The sequence below is a fragment of the Trematomus bernacchii genome, unplaced genomic scaffold (genome assembly GCF_902827165.1).
Source record: "Trematomus bernacchii unplaced genomic scaffold, fTreBer1.1, whole genome shotgun sequence".
NCBI classification, from domain to species: Eukaryota; Metazoa; Chordata; class Actinopteri; order Perciformes; family Nototheniidae; genus Trematomus; species Trematomus bernacchii.
Window position 1 is genome coordinate 16066465 of NW_022987720.1, and position 21616 is coordinate 16088080.

A 21616-nucleotide genomic window follows, 5' to 3' on the forward strand; every position below is an offset into this window, starting at 1 on the left:
ACCTGTTCCCACTTTCCTCATCAGCTCATGTCCACTTACTTGCCAGATTGTCAAAGTTACTAATGGCGCATTTCCACTACACGGTCGGCCTCGGCCACACTCGGTACGGCTCGGTACGGCTTGGCCGCGTTGGGCCTTAACAGGGCCGACTCACTTCATGCTGCGCTTCCATTACAGTTTAGGAACTGGGGTAGTTACTATAGTAACGCAGTGTAGGTGGAGCCGTGACGTCATCTTCAATGAGAAGTCCAGAAACACAACACAGCCGTTAGCTGTTAGCACTCAGAGCTCACAGCTCCTTATATATGTTCAGAAACTCGACAAAAGTTAAACAAGTACACACCACAGACTGCCTGTGTCATGGTGAATACAGTCGCTGCTTTATTTATGTCTGTATAGGCCGTTGTTGTGAGTGTGGACGGTCAGAGCATATACTGCGTTAGCTTAGCCAATCTCCATCTAGAAAAACACGCATTTTAAAAGGTTTTTCCCCTGCCGTCTGTCTGCAGACTTGACAAAGCATTAATTCATGGTTTTTACTAACCGGTATCAGTATGTTGTTACTTCGGCATCATTTTGAAACGTGTATTACAATTAAATCACGGTCAAATATGTCCATCTTGTTGTAGTTCTAGCCCTCTTGCCAGCGCTCCTCTCTCTAGTTTAGCATACTCAGCCCGACTCAGCCCTGTTTGTTGGCCCCGATAGAACCACAATTTTCTAGGGCCAGAAAAGAGGTGAAAAAGTGGCCCCGCGCCGTGCCGCGCCGGAACTAGGCCTAGTGGAAGCACAACCAAAAAAGGGGACGGCACGACACGGCACGCTTAAAGCGAGCTCCGCGCTGCAGTGGAACTGCGCCATTAGTTGCCTCTTGACTTTGCTCTCGAGCTGGTTTTCAACCTTGATCCTCCTGGAGTTTAGGGTTAATCTTGACCTTTGTAATACTGGAAAATGATATGTTGAGTTGAACCATTATCAATATAGTTGCTAGTTTACTTTACTTTGTAAATGTAATATTTGCACTGCTGGATTGGAAAGCTTGACAGGCAGTCACTTAATGAGTTTTGCAAATACAGAGATTAATCTGACTTTACACAGATTTTTTACATTTATATTTATAGTACAAATGATAGGAAATTGCACCAAAGCTTTACACAAATAAGACAAAAGATAAAGAAAAAACAAAGCTTTACTTAAACTCAGTTCTGATGTATTTATGCGGTTTCCTTCATTATGATTGGCACTTTTCTATTTACCAGTACTATCAATGGTTCTCCTTTCAGTAACTGAAAGGAGAACTGGCACACAAGTTTACTTTCTCCCAGATGGAGGAAATCTCTTCTTCTTTTATTGCACAATGATTATTGTCAGTATTTGGTTTCCATTATCCTTATACACATGAGGCGAGGAGTTACCAAGAGATTGGAAAGTAAGAGAGGAAGGGAGGATGAAAGTCAAAATCAAAATCAAAAAAATGTAAGTCTCTAATAATAGAATCAAAAATCTTTATATTTTCAGGGACAAAACATTTTACAAATCATGTGACTTCTTAAAACTATGTTAGAGATTCGTTTTCACTTCATATTTTATGTTTGTTTCTCTGCTGATCACAAAAATAAGAATTATGATCTTAACCTAAAATTCAAAACGTTAACCATTTGTTTAAAACTGTGTGTAGGCAGGTGTGGTTTACCGCATCTGACACAGTATAATGGAAGTTATAACACCTGGCAATGTCCATTTATTGGCCTGATAATATAAGAACTGACAATACGCCCATTCCCTTTCTTGTGAATGAGCGTATTATCTGAACATCGAGTGACACATGCTGCATTTTGCCTTCACCCCATGTCTGCCCAGGTGGTGCTCCTCCCGGCCTGTCGGGGTCTGCACCAGGACCGCAGCAGCTATAGTAATGTGTGGTGGAGGCCCCGCCAGGCAGCATGCGTGCCAGCCTGCTCCCAGAGACCCAGGGTGAGAGCGGATACTGTGTGTGCTGTATTGATTGGCACGGCTGCAGCTCAGGCTGGTGTCCGAGCGCTGGCACTCTTCAGCGCTGGCTGACAAACTACTTAATGAAACTCAACACCCATGCAGGCCCCATGGCTGGGTTTTTACAACAGCTAGTCCTCCTCAATGCCACTGTGGCATCACAAATGCAACCTGAGTCATAAATAGTCAATATTTTAAATATGACGTGTTATGCACTGCAACTGAGACACCAAGACAAAAATCACACAAGAGGCGAAAGAGTCAATCCATCAAAGGTGAAATAATGACTCGAGTAAAGGTAGCAATACTACAGTTTCAACTAAAAGTCATGCTTTCAAAACATTACTTCAGTACAAGTACCAAAAGGTAAGTCCCGTATTATATTTTTTATCGTATATTTCTGGGTAGCTTAATCCATAAAAATACATTGGATGTACGTATGTGATAATTTTTGCTAAATCGAGAAAACAAATAGTTTTTTGGTGCTCGACTTCTCTCAAGTTCTGTATACCTTTGCTCTCTGTTATAATTATGGAAAACACAAGGTCACATTTAAACCGATTTGTGATGAACTGCATCTTTTGCCTCAACTTTGCAAACGTTAACAAAGTGACACCACCACACACGTCTACTGTACATGTGAATAAACATGCACAAAGGCATCTCTCTCCACCCTCCTTCCTTCTTTCTTTATCTCTTTTTTCTTTCTTTCTCCCTCTCTTTCTTCCTCTCTGTCGTCCTCACTTTCTCTCCCTCTTTCTTTCATTGACAAGGTTGAGAGGAAATTAGCATTCGCTCTTAATCAGCCTCCCCCAGTCCAGAATGTGCTGATGTGCAGGACAGGGTCATGCTAATCAGGTGCCTCAGCTCCCAGGCACATTGATTTAATACTACAAACGCTTATTAATCCCCTCCACACCTCCGCTTTCTCTTCCTCAATACTGAGCCCTTGCATCGTCCTGACCAAGAGGCTTGTAGCCCCTCAACCCCAACCCCCCCCCCTCCATCAAAACTTTCCCCCAATCAACCTTGGCATCAAACATCCAGGAAAAATCTTTGGGTGAGGCTGCGGAGTGCATTAAAATGTGTGAAACAACGTGCATAAACAGAGGGAATTAGCTTTGGTGGCTAAAATTCAGAATTTGCAAGAATGCTTACGCAGTGTTCAGCCTGCATCTAAAAGCTTATGTGTCCTGACAACACAGCTTGCAGGCAGAATGCAGTTTGGCTTTGAATTGATTAGAAAATGTATGCACGTCTTACTGGCTGGCACTTATTAACAGAAACAAGAGTGAGAGCTGAGGTGTTCATATTTTATGTTTTTAAGACCCTCTGGGAATTCATTAATGAGTTAATTTGTGTCCCATTGTTTGTATTCACAATCTTTTATGTTGACTTTGATTGTTTCATTAAGGCAGTTTCTATGCTGTTCATGCAGTTCCCATAACTTCCAATTGATGTCCACTATTTGTTTTTGAATATTCATTAAAACATCCTACAAGTTACAGAGAACAGGAGCCCCAAATATTAACAAAGATTTATAACGTGAAAATTGATACCGTATTGTGATAATATTGGTATTGTTGCACTTAAAAATAAGCCCAAAGCATCACAGAATGTAAAGGCCTTAAAATAGTGTAGAGTCAGAGCAGAGAAATACTAACAAAGAGAAGGAATTTCATATTAAAAGATCTAAACCAAGGAGCATACCCACTTTGTCTCACTTGTTTTTTTGATATATTCATGCTGCAGGAAGCCTTCAAACAAACACAAATCAAAGAGAAAAGAGAAACAAGATTCAAACCTGCCCATCACAAATGATAAATCTCTCGGTTTTGCTTTCTGTATTGATCATGGGAGACCGGTAAAGATGTAAAATCAACACACACTTCAGTTAAAACAACAGACTGAAAATGTTGAGATTTACAAATACTGGAATGTTACTAGTACTGTAACTCAGTACGTAATTACAATGTTTCCCCAATACTTCCCCAATACTTCCACTAGACTACATCTAAGAGGGGAATATTGTACTTTACACTCCATTGCATTTGTCTGACAGCTTTATATATTTTCAATACATTATTCCTTCCCTTGCTATTTTAAATATAAATGGTTTTGATAGAAGGAATTATTGGTCCTTTATGTGTTGAGATATTATATTCTTAAACTATATTGACTATTTCACATCAGGTTGAAACCAGAATGTCACAATGTTTTTTGCACTTTTGATACTTTAAGTTCCTCTTGCTATTAATACTTGAATACCTTTACTAAAGTACGTTTTTGAACTCAGGAACCTGACTTGTAGTTGAGTATTTCACTGTGTGATTTTAGTACTTTTACTAAAAGGATCTGCATATGTTCTCCACCCCTGGATGTTGAGGACCCCTGCACACGGCCACACCGTTAGATTCCAGTCATCCTCCCGCTGAGCACGGCTCTGTCATATCAACATAACATCACACACAGACGGGTCAGTGGAACACAGTTAAAGAGCTCCCTCACACTGAAATCACATAACATGACAGGCCTGCTCAGACAATAACATTTCCCTCCACAGAACACATTTCAATTACTGTAATTACCCTCCACTCCACTGCTGATGTCCCCACAGATCACGCCTGATTGTCTGCGTGACAGCAAGAGCTTAGCATGGCCGATATCAACGCCACAATAAGCGGTCTGAGCACAGGTTTCATCATTAGAACCACCAATATCAGCGGCCGCGTCACGTTTACGATTAAGTAATCAATCACTTTTACAATCAAATGTTCATTTATATTGCCCAATATCACAAACAAAAAATATGCCTCCAGGGGGCTTTACAATCTGTACAGCATAAGACCCTCTCTAGCCTTAGTCCCTTGCAGATAATAAGAAAAAATATCTAAAAAATAAACCAGAGTTATTGGAGAAACAAATGAAGGAACCCTAGAGAAACCATTATTCACAATTGTTCTGACCATAGTGATGTGTATCCTTGAACACACATGTTGATGCTTTTCCTTCACCAAAACACATTATTTAAAAAAATATTTAATTAATTTCCATGTCTGCAATAGCAAACCGTCTTCTTCATTACTGGCTCTGTTAGCTTAATATTACATTGGTCGCCCTGGTACGGCAAGCAGCTAAAAATCAGAAGAATAGCTTGTAAAGGATGTAGCATACTTGTTCAATAAAAAAACTAAAAATGGGAACCGTCTCATAAGAACATTGCTCCATAGTGCTGCCATTGCGTAAAAACTCTACAGGGAACTTTGAGGTATCATCCTCATAAAGCAGCACAATCACCCACAAAGGCATACCAACAACTTGAGCTTGAATAGCAATAAAAGTATTAAAATCAGCTTCTACATTTCACACAAATTCAAGAGTAAATCCAGGTCAGTCATCTAGAAATATGCTCAAAGTACAATTACAAAATATGTTGTGGTATAGAGCGGTTGTTTATTTCTTTACATTAAAGCAACTTGAGGTACTCATGCTTTTGATTGAATGTGGATGGGCTTTTTTACCGGCTTTCAACATTACCACTGTTCTTACAAAATATATATTAAAATGTTTTACAATAATTGTGTGAATATTTTAAACAGGACAAAAGCATTACATGTTTCTCTTTCTCTCACAGCTTTGGGAATGTTCAGGCTGTTAGCACTGCTGAATAAATGTGTGCATGTAAAGCGGATCTGAGAGGGTGCAGCCGTCTTTTGATGATGCCCCAGTGACAGCCCAACATAGTATATTCTGATCTCGCTTTAATATGAGGACACACTCTCTCACCTCTGCCTTTTACAAGCTGTGGCGTCTCTATATTCCGCGTTAATAAGATATAAAGTTAGAGTGCTAGCACTCACTCGGTCAACCAGGACAAAAATGATTGGCTTTTAATTTATTGGCCCGTGTCTGTGTGACGTGTGTTTTATGTATCAGTCGATGGATTCCTTATTTGTTGCCTTGGATACCGCTCGAGGAACTGGATGTTCAATGACACTGCGACCGACTGGGACACCTGCCGTTGGGAACACAGGGGCACGAGCTGGATGTTAACTTCCTCGCCTGATATTATTACATTATCCATCTGACAAGCCCATCTCAGGTCATGTGATCACATTAAAGGGATGGTTCAAATTAGTTTGTAGTGAGGTTGTATGAGATACTCATCCATACACTGTGTTTAACCTTCTGTAGAAGATGGCCAGCACATCCCCAGTAAGGAGAAAGAGAAAGGAATGTCAGCACCAAATCGAAGCTAAGTACTGCTATGGACGGGGGCAGTAGCCAAATGTATTCTTGCCACCGAAAACATGTAATTTCAGTTTATTTGTATGGTATATTTGGAATATTTAATCTCTTTATTTGACTGCCAGACATCCCCCTTTGAAGTCGTTATCTGGCTTTTTATCTGCTATCACCAACATCACTACTAGCAGATCTATCAGAGTCTTCCTTGGAATTAATTGTTTTAATTTACCCAGCAGAACACGGTAGTTGCATCCTGCAACAGAGAACTGTTTGCTAGTTTGTGTTATTGTTTAAAATCACACAATAGTGCATGACAAACTAAAAAATGAACTGATTGAGGCAGCAGTAGAACAGCAACACCCATGTTCTGTTTTCTGTATTTGTCAATGGTGTCTGGTGGCTTTGAAGAGAGCATAGATAATTGCTTTGGCTATAATATACTTTGCTTCTGCCCCTGTTCACAGCAGTACAATGCTACGTGCCGTAACTCCTGTCTGCTTCTCCAAACTGTGGACGTGACAACTGCTATCAACTGTACGGTTATACACTGACTATGGGTAAGAAACTCATACAACCCCACTTCCAAAAAATGATACTTTTAAAGCCCTCTGGTAAGCCACACATACTCAAGTATACAAACTGGTACTAGAGACCATGCAGTGGTGTCACTGCCACCCCCTGCGCTGCCCTACAATACAATAGCCCTGCGTGTCCTGCGCTAGACCCATTGATTTTATTGGGCGACATCAAAGCCAGTTCAGGCCAGCGTCCAGTCTGCCGTGAGGCCTCGGGGTGACACAGGCTGTGACAGGCCTGCCCTTTTGTCAGCAATGTCAGCCAGTACTCTCTGATGAACGCATGCAAACACCAGAGGCAGAGATGAATGCAGGCTCAGGGGCAAAAACACCCAGTAAGGTTTACAAGATAGCTAATTCAGGGGGTAAAAATGGCCACCGATACTGCATCGTTATAACGTGCATATTTAAGAGTATTAGTATTGACATTGGACACGCTGAAGGGTCAGGGGATTATTTCCAAAGGCCTGGGTGAACAACAACAACAACAAAACTGTGGTTTGTGATGTGACACCAGGCAAATACGCAGCCTGAAGCAGCAGAACATTTTGCAGCCAGATGCAAGAAACCCCACACCAGCCTAAATAAATACAGGTTGCATCGAATAACTCAGCAGTGAAACTATGGAAGAAAGCTGCACAACATTTTTTTGTTTACGGCTTACACAATTTACTGATAAATGATTGTCATGTATATGGACACTTGATTAATCACATCAGTCATATTTCAGTACATTTGTGAAAAAATGCCAAATATCATCTGTTTCCTGCTTATCAAATGTCAAAGTGACATTCTTTTATAGAACACATTTATTATTTTATTTTATTTAGATGTATTATTTTCTCAAGTTATTGTTTGGTCTATGAAATCTACAAAAAGGCCACCGCATTTACATACAAACATTTTTGGAAGATAATAAACTAGCAAAACTGTTGACTCCAATGCCTCCATGGTATATCAGACACATCAAACTCGTCTTACTCCCCTCACATGATTTCCTTCTCTGTATTACAGTGAATTGATGTCTTTCCGTTCAGCATTAGTAGCTTGCGTAACAGGGCGTTTTCTTTCCCTTTTTCTTCTCTCTCAGCTGCTTAGCACCCAGTAGAGCAGTGGATGATGGGAGCTCCGACACGGCATGATCTAAAAACCCACTGGCGCTTTAGTGTGCCTCAGCTGGCTTATATAACCCTGTGTGGATGTGCAAACTGCCTTGCTATTGGGAGAGCTCATGGAACACACACACACACACACACACACACACACACACACACACACACACACACACACACACACACACACACACACACACACACACACACACACACACACACACACACACACACACACGCACACACACACACACGCACACACACACACACAGAAGCTACTGATATGTGGTGGATGCGTGTGTGTGTTAGCATAATGACAGCAGATCAGAGTGTGTGTGTTTGATGAAGCATGTTTAACAGCATATTTATGTGATTTCCACTCGGCACCAAATATGTCCCTCCCCCTCTCTACGCTGTATTATGACATCACCAGTGTGTCCCCTCGATTTTTTTGACCGGCGAGTTCCCCATTGACGTCACTTCCGCTGGGCCCTTCACCTGAAATGACATAATTCCTGTTGCATAACTATCCCCCGCTCTCCCAATTCTGCATGTGAAAGCAGAGGCAGCTTTTTTCTGTCTTTGGCCACCCAGAGGCGCCGTGAAACTCCTCATTATGGAAATACCAGGTGTGTGTCCACGAAAGGGAAATTGGCAGATATAAAAAATACATCCAGAACCAACCAAGATGTCCTGTGTGACATCTTTATGCACCCTTTTTGAAAACGCTCTGAATCGCCAAGTCTCCCTTTCAATCCAGAGAGAGGAACTAAATGACTCCTGTCATGTAATATTCCGGGTGTGAGGGTGAAGAGAGGCAGAGTGTGAGAGACAGCGATCGAGAGAGGCCTGACCTATATAAGAAGGAGGCTGAAATATTTATGGATGTGAGTGTCCTAATTGGCAAGCCACTGGGAGCACTGCGGCCTTCTCCTCCAATCACAGCCTGTGAAGAGGTTAACACTCACACACACACGCATGCAAACGAGTGTCTGTGGCCCGAGTGAGGCCTCTGCCCCACGACCTTGTCATCCCCAGCTGAGAGACACCTCTTTACAAAGACAGATCTGCCTTAGCCAGTGCTCTGGCATTGTTAGAATCATTACCAGAGCTGTTATCATAACCGTCCTCTCTGGCACATATGGACGGGAACAACCGCTCAGAGCGCTAAGTCAAACACAGCCTAATTGGCTGGGCTTAATCTCCAGCACTGTCACGCACTGCTCTGCTCTCTGAGAGGCCTCAATTACTGTCCCTGCTGATGGAGACGAGGAGACGGACACTTTTTGACTTCTAGTTTAAAACCACTGCAGGCTAGAGAAGGGTGGGGGAGGAACAGAGAAGGAGGATGAGGAGGAGGGGTGTCCCACATCAGGGGTCAGCAAGGAGTTGGCAACTAATGTGGCAAATAATCACATTTAATAAAGAAATCCATTGACTTCACCAATTTTATACATCAAGTTGAGATTTTAGGTATTGGCAAGTTCTAAAAAAAAAGAAAGTATAAAGCCTTTAGTGACGGCATACTTGCTCTTCCCCAGGGTAATTTTTGCAAAATGACAGGGGGCAAAGGGCCAGTTAATAAACAAACATACACCATTTTTACTCAATTAATGTTAACCCATTAAACAACTTATTATACTGGGACTTTGAGTGACGACTGGAATACGCAATTTAAAATAAATATTACAATCTTAAATGTGTCCATGAAAACGTAGACATATTGATATGATCCACCAACAAATGTGGACTAATGCTCTCCAAAAAGTTTCGCTATCAAAGCTGATTGCCAAAAAATATGTCCTCACAACAAAGAGGACAAGAGGACTGCTGAAGAATTTCAGTATTTATCCAAAAAAAAGTTGAGTTGCTCAAGTAAAAGTAGATTTATTTCAAATACATAAATCTCAATTTTAAGTATTTGTACCTGATTATTATCTGTATTACTGAAAGTTACACATTGCTGGAACAGAGCTATAACCATAGAAACGTGCCGTTCCTACACTGTGTCTAAATGTCTCGATCACATTAACTGGCCAATCAGAAGAGAGTAATGAGCAAACGATAGTGTACAGTACATCACAAGCTCAGAGTCATTGTTGTGATTTTTAGGATTAGCAGGCAAATGAGCTCGACAAGCATCTCTGTCTTGCTTGCACAAAGGGAAAGAGAGCAGAAATCAATGGGCTGTGTTTACAGGGTACACAGCCGACTGTAACACTGCACGTTATGTTACACACAGCCAAGCAGTAAAAACAGACGAGCTGCTTGGCAGGACTCAGCCTGGCCGGCTCGTGCTAAGAGAAAGCAGAGACAGCCATGACACACGGGCCAAAGGCAGTTCTACTAGCACTGTGCTGCAGTCTGAGACAGAGCAAAGGAAAGTGGGACAGATTTAAAAAATATTCAAAATATCTTGTATTGGGGTGAAAAACCTGAAGTGATTTATCGTAATGTTTAAACACTTGAACAGAAAAATACTGTCAATCTAATTTGTGAACAGGGTTTCTGCGTGTGAAAATAGGGAATACTCAAAAATACTCACGTAAGAAGTACTCAGATGTGTCCGCTTGGTAATCTGTTTCCTCAGGAAAGTGGTCTATCTGTTTACACATCCCTTTTAAGTTTCCTGTGGAGAGAAACAGAAACACAGCTCAGTTGAGTTCATACAAGAAGACATGAACTAGACAAACAGCCAAGATGCAAAACCTTTTAGTATCTCACAAAACATTTTTCCAAAGCACAATTCCTCCGATGTGATGAACATTTGAAAAAACGTTCTCGAAATATTGATCTAGTATCTCAAAATAATAACATAATTTCTCAAAATAATGACATCATCATGCTATTTTGAGATACTATGTTGTGTGTTTAAGATGCTAAGTCATTATTTTGAGAAAGTTTATTATAATAATGACTTATAGGATGTGTTTTAGTCTTATTTTTGTCTCTACTGGGCTTCCATACTTTTGTTTTTCTTTAATTGTCATCACAGATAGTGTCAAAACTGTTTTCATAGAGGACTCTTTTTCTCTGGTCATGGCTCTCATAGCGACTCTTCAGAAAGCAGACCTGAGCACCCGGCAGCAGGTGGCGGCTTGTAAACAAGAGCAGCGCAGCTGGTGCGACCTGGAGCCGCTCCAACTGCTGTGCACGGGAACCTCGTCTCTTAATGCTCGTTCATTTGGCTGACACCTCGCCGTCCGGCTACTTTGTCCATCCAGGAAGCTGCATGCCGACTTCCCTTTCTCTCCCAATTCCCCCTGTTTGCTCTCTACTATTTGCAGCCTCTCAGTATAGTTTTGTCATTGATGAGGTCAATCAAGGTGGCGTGGTGGGGGAGGCGCCCATAAGGCGTCCATTACGGAGACCTGCTGCTGCTTTGAGAAGGCAGATGCCTGGGCGTTTGATTGGACCAGATTAGCGTTTCATTAACTTCTTCATCTCCTCTCCCTCCAGTGTCCCTCTAATTAGGTGAACAGGTGTTGGTTACCATGGTGCCAGGTGTTGACGAGGAGGTTTTGGCAGTGAGGCATGATGGGCACAGCAGGGTGCGGTTATTACTTTGTGAACGGCCCACAAACAGCGGAAAGAGGGGGGACCCCCTGGTGTTGACCACTCAGACATTAGAGAGAGTGTCACCTGGAAAAAAGGGCCATCAAAGCGGCCTCGATCTGCTCTCACACCTGCGTACAGTTTTTGTGTCGCAGCTACCTGCGGTCATGCCGTCTGTTCAGAGACTCAGCTCAGGACGTACGTGGACAGATGTTTGTTTTGATTGTCTCAATGTCATTTCGACAGTTTCCATCCAAATGGGGCAACATATTTAATGGAAATGTGCATTTTAGTTGCATGTATGAATTTCGCAGAGTTACAATCTCCTTATCTGGTGAACACTCAAGGATATTCAAATAGGGGTTAAAAGGATTTGGAACAGATTTAAAAGGGTGGGAAACCAGTCAACGATTTTCCTATATCTTGATCGTAAGAATGCAAACATCAGAAGATTCAGTCAAGTTGCAGGAAAAAAATAGTGGCCATTTTAGGGACTTGGGATCTCATAAAAACTCATAAAAAGACTTATTGACGTATTGCACAAGACATTAAACAAGCACTCCTGATGTTGCCATAATTCCACAAGCTTATCCAGTTTTTCTACTTTCATCATGGCTTGGGAATAAGTACGCTTCCCAACCATTTGATGTTGCCGGTTTCTTGTCAAATTTCCATCGCTGTAACTTTGTTTCTTAACCCCTCAGACTGCATGACCATTTGGGTCACACTTGTCGATCAGAGGGCTAATTTGACCTTAAAATATGACCAAATGTCTTCTTATATCAGGCCAGCATTACCACTCCATAAAGATCTACTGTAGAAGTTGTAGAAGTCGAGGTCAAAGCCAAATTAAAAAACGACAGGTTGTGTTGCATTTAGGATAAGAGAGAGCAAAGGATAAACACAGACGGAATCAGGGAGGAAAACAATGTAACGGTAGGAAGGAGGTAGGATACATAGAGGTAGGGCAGGGAACAGAAAGCTTTTGAAGGACAGAGAGGGTATGGTGTGGAAGGGGGAATACATCAAGTTTGAGTGTCACAGTTCAGGCCTCAGTAATTGCTGAGCCATGAAAAAGCCCTCCAGAGTTTAACGGACCAGTTTTGAACTCAGATATATGATGTAAAGCTCCTCTTTCAGCAGCGGACTGCAGATTAGAGAATTGGGCCCGTTCCAATCAGCTGGAAGGTGATCTCTGTTAACTAACGCGGTAGCATAAAGCTCAAAGTAATCCTCAGAAGCTTTAGTGGAGATGCTCGGCAGCTAGCTGTAGCACGCCGGCTTTCAGATTTGAGCTGTTGCATACTGTAGGTGTAACCCCGCCACCTCCTGCAACTACTCCCCCAGGCTGCTGCTGGAAATAACAATATGTTCAACATGCCTGCTTAAATAAGCTCTAAATAAGTTGTATTTCCAGGAGGGGAGAACGCTTGTGTGCCACCTTTCAGAGCATATTTCACTGAAAGATGACTTGTGTTTACATACGACTACGTTGCACTCTGCCAGTGGAGCTGTCTGAGCAAACTAGCAGCAGCAGTAGCAACCCACAGAGCACCATGTGTGTGTCTTAACAACGTTATCAAGTGGGTGTAAGATTTGGTTTGCAGCTGGCCGTCCCATCCGCAGATTTGTAATAGCAGCTGTGGAAAGTGGCCTATTGGGGGAACCACTTCAATTAGCGTGCTGAAAGATTGATGTGACACTTAACCACTCCAAACGGTCCTTTTCTTGTAAGACATGTAAACTCAGCAGGCTGGTAAATGTTTTATAATGGCATTTTCATTTCAGAGACCTCCCCACGTGAGTGTGAGCGCAGGGCCGAGGCGTGGAGAGAGCTGTCTGGCCATTACGAGCTTTGGCAGGGGGACGGCTGCTGAATGGAAAGGTGTTGCCGGAGGCTCAGGCGTGTAGTGGGTCAAAACACTTATCACATAAAGAGAAACACCTGTATTCACTGAGCAACACTTTCAGCACTGGACTACTAAGAAGGCATCAGGTGTCTAAAATCACAAGCAAACTGTGACTTGCTTTTTTCAGTTTCAAATGTACCTGAATTAAACCGGATAAAAGGGCAAGGTAGCAACATTCAAAAGTGATTTAAAGATCCCAAATGATTTGTAAAGGTCTCTCAATATGTCCAAGGATGTTAAGACATTTTCCTAAAAAGCGCAAACATCATGCCTCATGGCAGTGCCAGAGTCACACTTTCCCAAAAGTCAGTAGGATTCATCCTCTAAGGATCATCTGTACAAAAAGTTAATAACAATTTGTCAGATAGTAGTTTAGAAATACCAAATATTTCACTTTGGACCAAAGGGGTGGAGAGAACAACCAACCATTGTATGACGCTTCATTTGAAAAGGTGATGAAAGCATACTGATCATACCTTTTGGAATACAAACTGGCCTTTTATGTTGGCCTGAGAATGTTGGCCTGAGAGGAAAAAGTAAATTACAGCTAAGTAGGAAGGTAATACTGTGAGTTTTGAATATTAATATGCAAGAAGGCAAAGGTTTTGTGAATTTTTCGGCATTTAATTCTCTAAAGACAAACAATATGACATGAAGAATTAACTAACAAGGTGGAAACAGGTTTTCCCTGACTTTGAGGGCGGTGAGTCAAGCCTATTTGTGTAGCCTTTAATAACTGTTAGAGTCTCGAAGGGCTTCAGATAATTAAGCCAAACACAACAAATGAAAAATGAAACCCCTCCAAACTCGACACCCTCGTTGAGATCAAGGTTTAAGGATTTTGCTGAAACCCAGATGGTAAGTGTTGCATGCTCAGCCTGACTGATGTGGTAATCATTTATAGAGCCGCCATTAAAGGTGGAGGTTGTCTGAGATCTCCTGCTGAGATCACCAAGCCCCCTTGGACCCTCGTGTTGGATCAGGCTATGTGTATGAGCCTGTGTTCAAGAGGAGGGTGTGTGCTTTTCAAGATTTACTCAATCAGCCCCGTCATCGCTGGCCACTGTGCCCCCCACATGAGCTATGTGCTAACCCCGTGCCCCCTGCGTCCCCTCACGTCCTCTGCAGCCATAAAGCACTTCATTACCATCAAGCCTGGAGAGACAGAGAAGCACTCAAGAGTGGAGTGCAGTATATAGAAGGGGGTTGTTGTGGAGAAAAGAAGAAGGGGAGGGTGGTGGGTGGATGTAGATTTATAGAGGCTTCGGGTCCACTCCTGAGGGACCCGGGGTTTATCCGGTCAGCTTCAAGCCCATTTTCACAAACACACAACCACGAGGTAAGGTTTCTCCTGGCTCCATGACGTCGCTGCTGTTTTGCTCTTTCTCTGGGCTGAGGGTCATGTATAGGTTCAGGGCTTTGGAGCCGCTCCAGCTGAGGCAGAGCCCGGCACAATGTGGAAGCATTCCAGTATTTAGGTATTGGCTGGTAAAAAAAAAGAAGTTTGTTATGCAGGTGAGAAGGTTTTTCTAAGTCATACTAAAGCACAGCCTTTGGCTCCTGGTTATCAGACAGGAAGAAGGAACATAAACCCTCTTGTTCTCTTTTCCAAGATGGAAATATCTGGCCTGGGTAAGGGTATGATCAATGTTTTTGTGATTTTGTTGCCTAAACCTTTCTGCGACATGATACTAGCTGACGTTCGTGTTATATGGTGCCAACCTTCTAGTCAAGATACACCAAAGGCCACTTAACCTGCAAAATATGTTGAGAATGAGATCCCAATAATGTGAGAATGCTTTGTAATCAGCAGAATTATAGTAACAGATGGTTGCTGTCTCTGGTCCTGACACTCAAAGGTATATCGCCTCATTATGCAGACCCGTCCAATGTGTTTACCTTTATTAAATGATGTGCAAATGACGCCAGGGTGGTACAAGATAACCACACTCACCTAAACACACATTTGGAAACTTCTGTAACTCTCTAAAACTGCCAATCATGTCCACCGAACACAGCTGTTGGAGTGTGTTGGTAAGTGCAGTGTTTTTTGTGTGTACAACCAATTCTAACAGAATACCTTTAAGAAAAGATTGCTGAAAATGTGTGGTGTTATCTCCATGTCTCCCCCCTCTCTCTATGACAGTCAGGTTGTGTGTTTTGCTGGTGGAGATTGTGTGTTTAGAATGATGATCCCCTGTCAGTAAGACACTTCTAGTTTCAGATCGCCTTGATTATCACTCTCCATTAGGCTACAGTAAATAAATAAATGCAAATGCAGCATAAAGTCTCCTATTCAATATTGCGACAAGGCAAAGCTTTCCGAATTACAAAGTGAATTTAAAGAATGTAAACACTGTTCGTGGAAATAAAGTTATGTCAATTTTAAATGTGCATGGCCATCCACCAACCAAACCTTTAACCCAAAGGAAACTGAACTTCGACCTTGGATGAAAATACTTTAAATAAAAAAAGAAGAAGGCTGGACCGGAATTCAAAAGGAGTAGCCGTGGATTTAAATATACAACACATAATAACCAAATCAAATACAAGCATGGATTACTGACAGATCTTTGGAAATAATCTAAATCTGGCGTAAACCTTTCCACATATGCTGCTATTGCACTTGTGCGGACACTGCCACAGTCCCTTGTCTCCACATTGTATTCACATTGGCTCTCATCACACTGCCCATAATCTTCAGGTAGGAGAAGTATCGGAGCCGGACGGATCCTTCCTGGACGCCCGAGGAGAGAGACCTCCCGGTCGGCCTGCCCACGCACAAATCCCTCAAAACAGTGAATCAAACATGATCACAGCTGCCACAGCGATGCAGACAGAGACAAAGGTTTGATGAGACACAAACACGGAGGAGGTGCATGATGGGAGGGGGAGGGTGCAGGGGGGTCAGGTGGACTCTTGACTGAGTAGGAGGTGCCGTTTAAAAAGAGTTAGAGAGAGAGAGAGATTTAAGCCCACTTCTGATTTGTCAGTGGGCGGCATTCTCAAAAACTTCCCAGGCAGCCACCGAGTGCGTCAGCATCCAGAAACCCCCCCTCCCCCCTGCTCCCCTCCCCCACATCCTCCTCCTCCATCCTCAGTCCCTACGGCAGCCGTTGCCATGTGGACATCAGAACCGTTCTCTTCGGTTGCCATGGATATAGCTATCTGGGATAGGAGAGGATCACATGAGGTGTCTCTAACCCCTGGACACACAGCGGCTTCAGTGACACAGCAGGCAGCGTTAGTCAGCTGCTGTTACAGTACCAGACAGCACTGCTGGTATGCAACTACACTCACTCAAGGACTGTACATGTACCTTGGTACAACAATTGTTTTTATTATTTATCTCCTGCTACTTTATATTTTTACTTCACCACATTTCAGCTGTGAATATTATACGATTCCCTTATTTAATTGAATTTGTTACTTTTTCGATAGTTTCAATGTTACAAAGATAATTGATAATGCTCCCATGAATACATATCGAAATGATAACCACCAGTGACGTTTTAAGTATCAAGCTCAAGTACGTTCTCTACTTTTTTTCATCTTTTTACATGTTCTTAAGTCCAGCACCTTCTTTTTATCGTTTAGCGTGTGTGTGTGCATTTGTAAATACAAAATCAGAGTTTCACTATGAAACTGTCCTGTATATAGGACTATACTATACTATAGCCTATACAAAATATCAACTAATAAATTACAATGTTTTATGATGAATTAAGTAAGTAGTCCTTTAACTACACTTGTACAGGCTGCAACATGGGGATCCTTACACATTAATACATCATTAAATATAATTAAATCATTAATGTTAATAATGTATTATTGTGAGAAATGCCATTCTGCATAATGAGTACTTTTTTTTTACTTCTTTATGCTAATACTTTTACCTAGCTACTTTTTCGAAGGCAGGGGTTTCACTTGTATGAGAATATTCAATAACGACATTATTACTGTTACTTAAGTCAAAGATCTGCATACATCTTCCACCTCTGCATCTAGCGATAGCTCCACACTGCAGTCAGGTGTGCCCTCGTCCTTTCAGGTCAAACACATAAGCGGGATTACAGCACGGAGCAGCCAATGGAAAGAGATATATTGCATGCACGGGTCATTTAACTGCACACATGAACACAAATGGCCTCCTCCGGTCTGCTGTTGCAGCACTCCCATGTGCATGCATGTATAGGTATGTGTGTATGAATCCCCAGTTGATGAAAAGGTAATGGGTTCACGCGTGTTACTCACTGACATCTTCTCCCCCCTAATGAACAGCCGCCCCAGCAGCAGTGACAAGAGCCCTAATCGCCTTATTCATCTTCATAATCACACCTTATTCATTCTTATAATCACTATATTCATCTTGGTAATGACCCCGCTAAGGCAGGGGAGGCCCACACACACACACACACACACACACACACACACACACACACACACACACACACACACACACACACACACACACACACACACACACACACACACACACACACACACACACACACACACACACACACACACACACACACACACACACACACACACACAGATATAGCATCTCTGATCTCTGGCTCTGAAAACATGCTTTTTTCACGTCAGTGCTGCATGATAAAAGTTGTGTGAAGACTTAAAGACACGGTCAAATGACAGTTAGAACATATTTAGCGTGACATATCTAAAAGTGTAACATAATGCAGACAGGGTATCATTTCAGAGAAGCATCCAATCAAATTGCCCAGCGATTTGAAAATAGACTACACTCCACAGCCCTCTATGAAGGCCTGTTTGCTTCCACCTGCTCGAACAGGAAGTAGAGGAGGCACACATTAGGACATTTAGACTGCAATAATTCCCTTTAAAAAAGTAAATGCGGCAAACTGACATTTCTTTCACTAAAACTATTAACTTCCTGTATATTTTCAAAGAGGGAATGCATCTGGTTAAGTGGATTGACATCTGCTGCTTGTGATGACCATTTGCCTGCTTTTTACAAATTATCTGACCAGTTTTAAAACACAAAGTTCAATATGAAGAACAAAAGGAGCTTGAATACCATTGGAGACTTTCTTTTATACTTTCTTAAATATAATCTTCTCATACAGCTAAACTGCGATTATGATTAGGGAATTCCGGTTAGTCCTCCATTATGGTCATTTTTAGCTTATTACATGTCAGAAACCAAAAAATGCTCACTTTTTAAAATGTATGTCAAGTACAATAACTTGCCTTCAAATCTTTGAAAAGTACTTTTCTATAACATTAAATATTTATAACTAAATAAGTAACCATGAAAACACCTATGTATTATTTATAAAGAGTTTAACATTGAAACTCTTATTTCATTGTGTCTTTATCGCTGCAAAAAGATGAATCAAGGAAAATACAATATTAGCAGCTTTGCAAATAAAGAAGCCTCTTGCGGCTGTGAAGAAGTTGGCAGGTATAAGCGAGCAGCTGTAGCTGTCGGTGATGTGGGAGGCAGACTAATGGAGGCAGCGAGGTGCCGTCAGGTTTCGGCTCGTTGGAGGATGACTGACAGATGTTAGACAGTCATTTGACCTCCCGCGGCTCGGCTCTGAGCACTTTCCAAACAAAGCCGTTTCTTTTTGCCCTGAACGCTGGGATGTCCGCACCACATGTCTGTGGGTCTGTTTACTCCTGAGATGATGTGCTGATGGAGAATACATAGAAAAGAAGGAGGAGATAACCTGTTATCGGCCACCAAAGGAGCAGCGAACCTGTTGGGAGTCCAGAAAGCTCTCCTTCATACTCGTTTCACCCCACTGCTTTCTCGACTCCTCTCTCCGAATCATTCCTTATTTATAGCCTCTTGCTTTTATACTGTATCAGGGATTTTCCACTAAAGGAACTTCAGTGTTTCCACTGTATTTCCCTCCACTTTCAGGGCGAGCTACTGAACCTAATCTGCTCAGGAGGTGGAACTAAATTCTGTACCAGTATCAGGTACCACAGTCCATTTGAAACACAGCATTTAATAATGCAGGAAATGTTTGGATTAGCATTACATTGACATTGCTTTTAATAAATTAGATCTTTATTCCTAATATCCAACCTGCATGTTATGCTGCATTGATATTTATTTAAAAGACTCTCCCCCCTGAAGGATGACGACAGCATCAGCCAAAACAAAACATTTGTTTAATGTGTTGAATATTTAAATAATTAAGCTTTTGAGACGGGAGCAGAGGATGAAATCAGGAAGTGTTTTAAAAAGAGCCACAAGCTCTGCACAGGAAGGGTGGGTTGAATGGATATGTCCATAAACCCTAGACTTAAAAGAATACCTGTCCAGTATTGAACCCTATCTTCTTTTGCTTCTGTTCTTTACAGGCCTTCTCTCTGCTATAATATACCGACGCAAGACGTGCAGCATCACCCTCAGCTGCTGTCAGAGGGAGTGGGAGGGATCTCGCCTGCTTGTGGTCCGTCTGAGTGTCTTAGTTGAGAGGTGTGGACACACTCGGACATGAGAGGTCACGGTGCGGGGCAGGAACAGTGATGAAGGGGCAGGATGAGGTTTCACAGATCCAGGAACAGGGAACCAGTGAGTCACTGGTGTCACAGCAGCGTGCGTCACAGCCTTCTTGTCGTCTGGGGTGAGAGCTGTCCGCTTCTCAGAAGAGTCCCTGAGAAGCAGCACCCACGGAGAGAGGCATTCCCAGAACGCAGGCCAAGTAAACAACTCATGCTTATAACAGCTATACTGCAAAAGCAACACCTTACCTACGCCCATCACAATCATGTAATCAGCAGCGCAGGAGGAAACTGGTTTGCTTCTATTTGTGATCCAGCACTAGAAACATGAACAACCTTGTTTAAAACAGCTGTGTGGCATCCACTAGCCAAACCTGGAGTATGGCTTTGTCCAAAATCAACTGAGAAACCATATTTGGAAGCAGCACGAACACATGCACGGTCAATTTAAGTGGCGCAAGATGGGTGCAGTTCTGAAAGCAAAGTAAAATGAGTTATAAAGGAATTGACTCATATGATAGACAACTTGAGGAAAAAGTTTAACTTCTCCATGATAAAATGTTTGTTAACACTAACACTGACCAATAACATTCAGTGTTGCTTCCCAGAATACAAAGTTATGATGCAAAAGCAGAGTTCACACTGACTCATCCACGGGGTGATGTCAACCAAAATAATAAATGATAATGTGACCACAGAGAGATGTAAATTAAACAACTCATAATTTGTACTGCTTTGTCTGCTTTTCAAGTCTATTCTACATCAGTCAGTCTAACCCATCTCTGCTAAAAAATAGAATTGTGTGAAAGCCTTGTGACATTTTTACGTGTCAACAAACATGGAGGTGCTTTTGTGTCTCCTGTTTTGCTGCTGTTTCTTCTAAACCAAAGTGGAATCCTAATCCTGTCGGTGGACATGTCCCACAGAGCGATCTCCAGCCACTGCTTTGGAAGATTTTACCACATTTCTTTTACCACTTTCCGCCCATATTCTCAAAGTGTAAAGGGGCCTTTAGGGTCCAGAGAAAGACAGAGTGCAGTCAGTAACAATGTGGGCTCTGTTGGCCAAGGTGAGGAAAAACATAAGTAATGCTTTGTAAAGTCTCTGGCTGTGCCGGAGAAAGGGCTGTAAAACAGAGCTGAACCGACCATCAGGTGGACTCGCTGTGCGCTGTAGGACCTAAAGCGTACTCTCAGCAGGACTGAGATGAGTCCTGCCTGCAGCACAGCACCACACTCCCACAAACCTCCACCTAATCCCTCAGACCTTAATTATTGGACCGGCATGAACTTAAAGCTTCATCCAGTGAAATCCACAGTAACCTGCTGCCATTCTGGGATATACCATTTACAAATGGTAGATCATGATCCTTACATTTTTCAATTGTTTCAATGTTTGACAAATGATGTTCAGTGTAGTTAAATGTGAAAATGCTAAATTCTACTGTGTACTTTGCTAATTAGTTCATTTTATTTTATATACACAAAACATTAATTGAGGTGAATGCCATGAAAATAGGCCTGCACGATTTGAATTAATTTGGCAGTTTTCTACGTCCAACAGTGAACCATTTTCCTAAATGTCCATTTAAACCTCCCAAAGCCCAATCTTTGAATGTTAAAATATCTCCAATTTAGGATAATTACAGATCTACGCTAATTCAGCTCAAACTAAACACCTCAACTTTCACCTTCAAACTACACTTACACATTTTCGGTGT

At 42.1% G+C, this 21616-nt stretch overlaps 1 protein-coding gene across 1 annotated transcript in view; it reads right to left on the bottom strand.

The window, feature by feature from the left end:
- cacng2a (calcium channel, voltage-dependent, gamma subunit 2a) overlaps positions 1 to 21616 on the bottom strand; it is a 57201-nt gene that overhangs the window by 7972 nt on the left and 27613 nt on the right. Inside the window, exon 2 of the mRNA XM_034142410.1 lies at positions 10473 to 10556. Within this exon, the coding sequence (XP_033998301.1) occupies positions 10473 to 10556 (84 nt within the window). The remainder of the gene's footprint in view (positions 1 to 10472; positions 10557 to 21616) is intronic.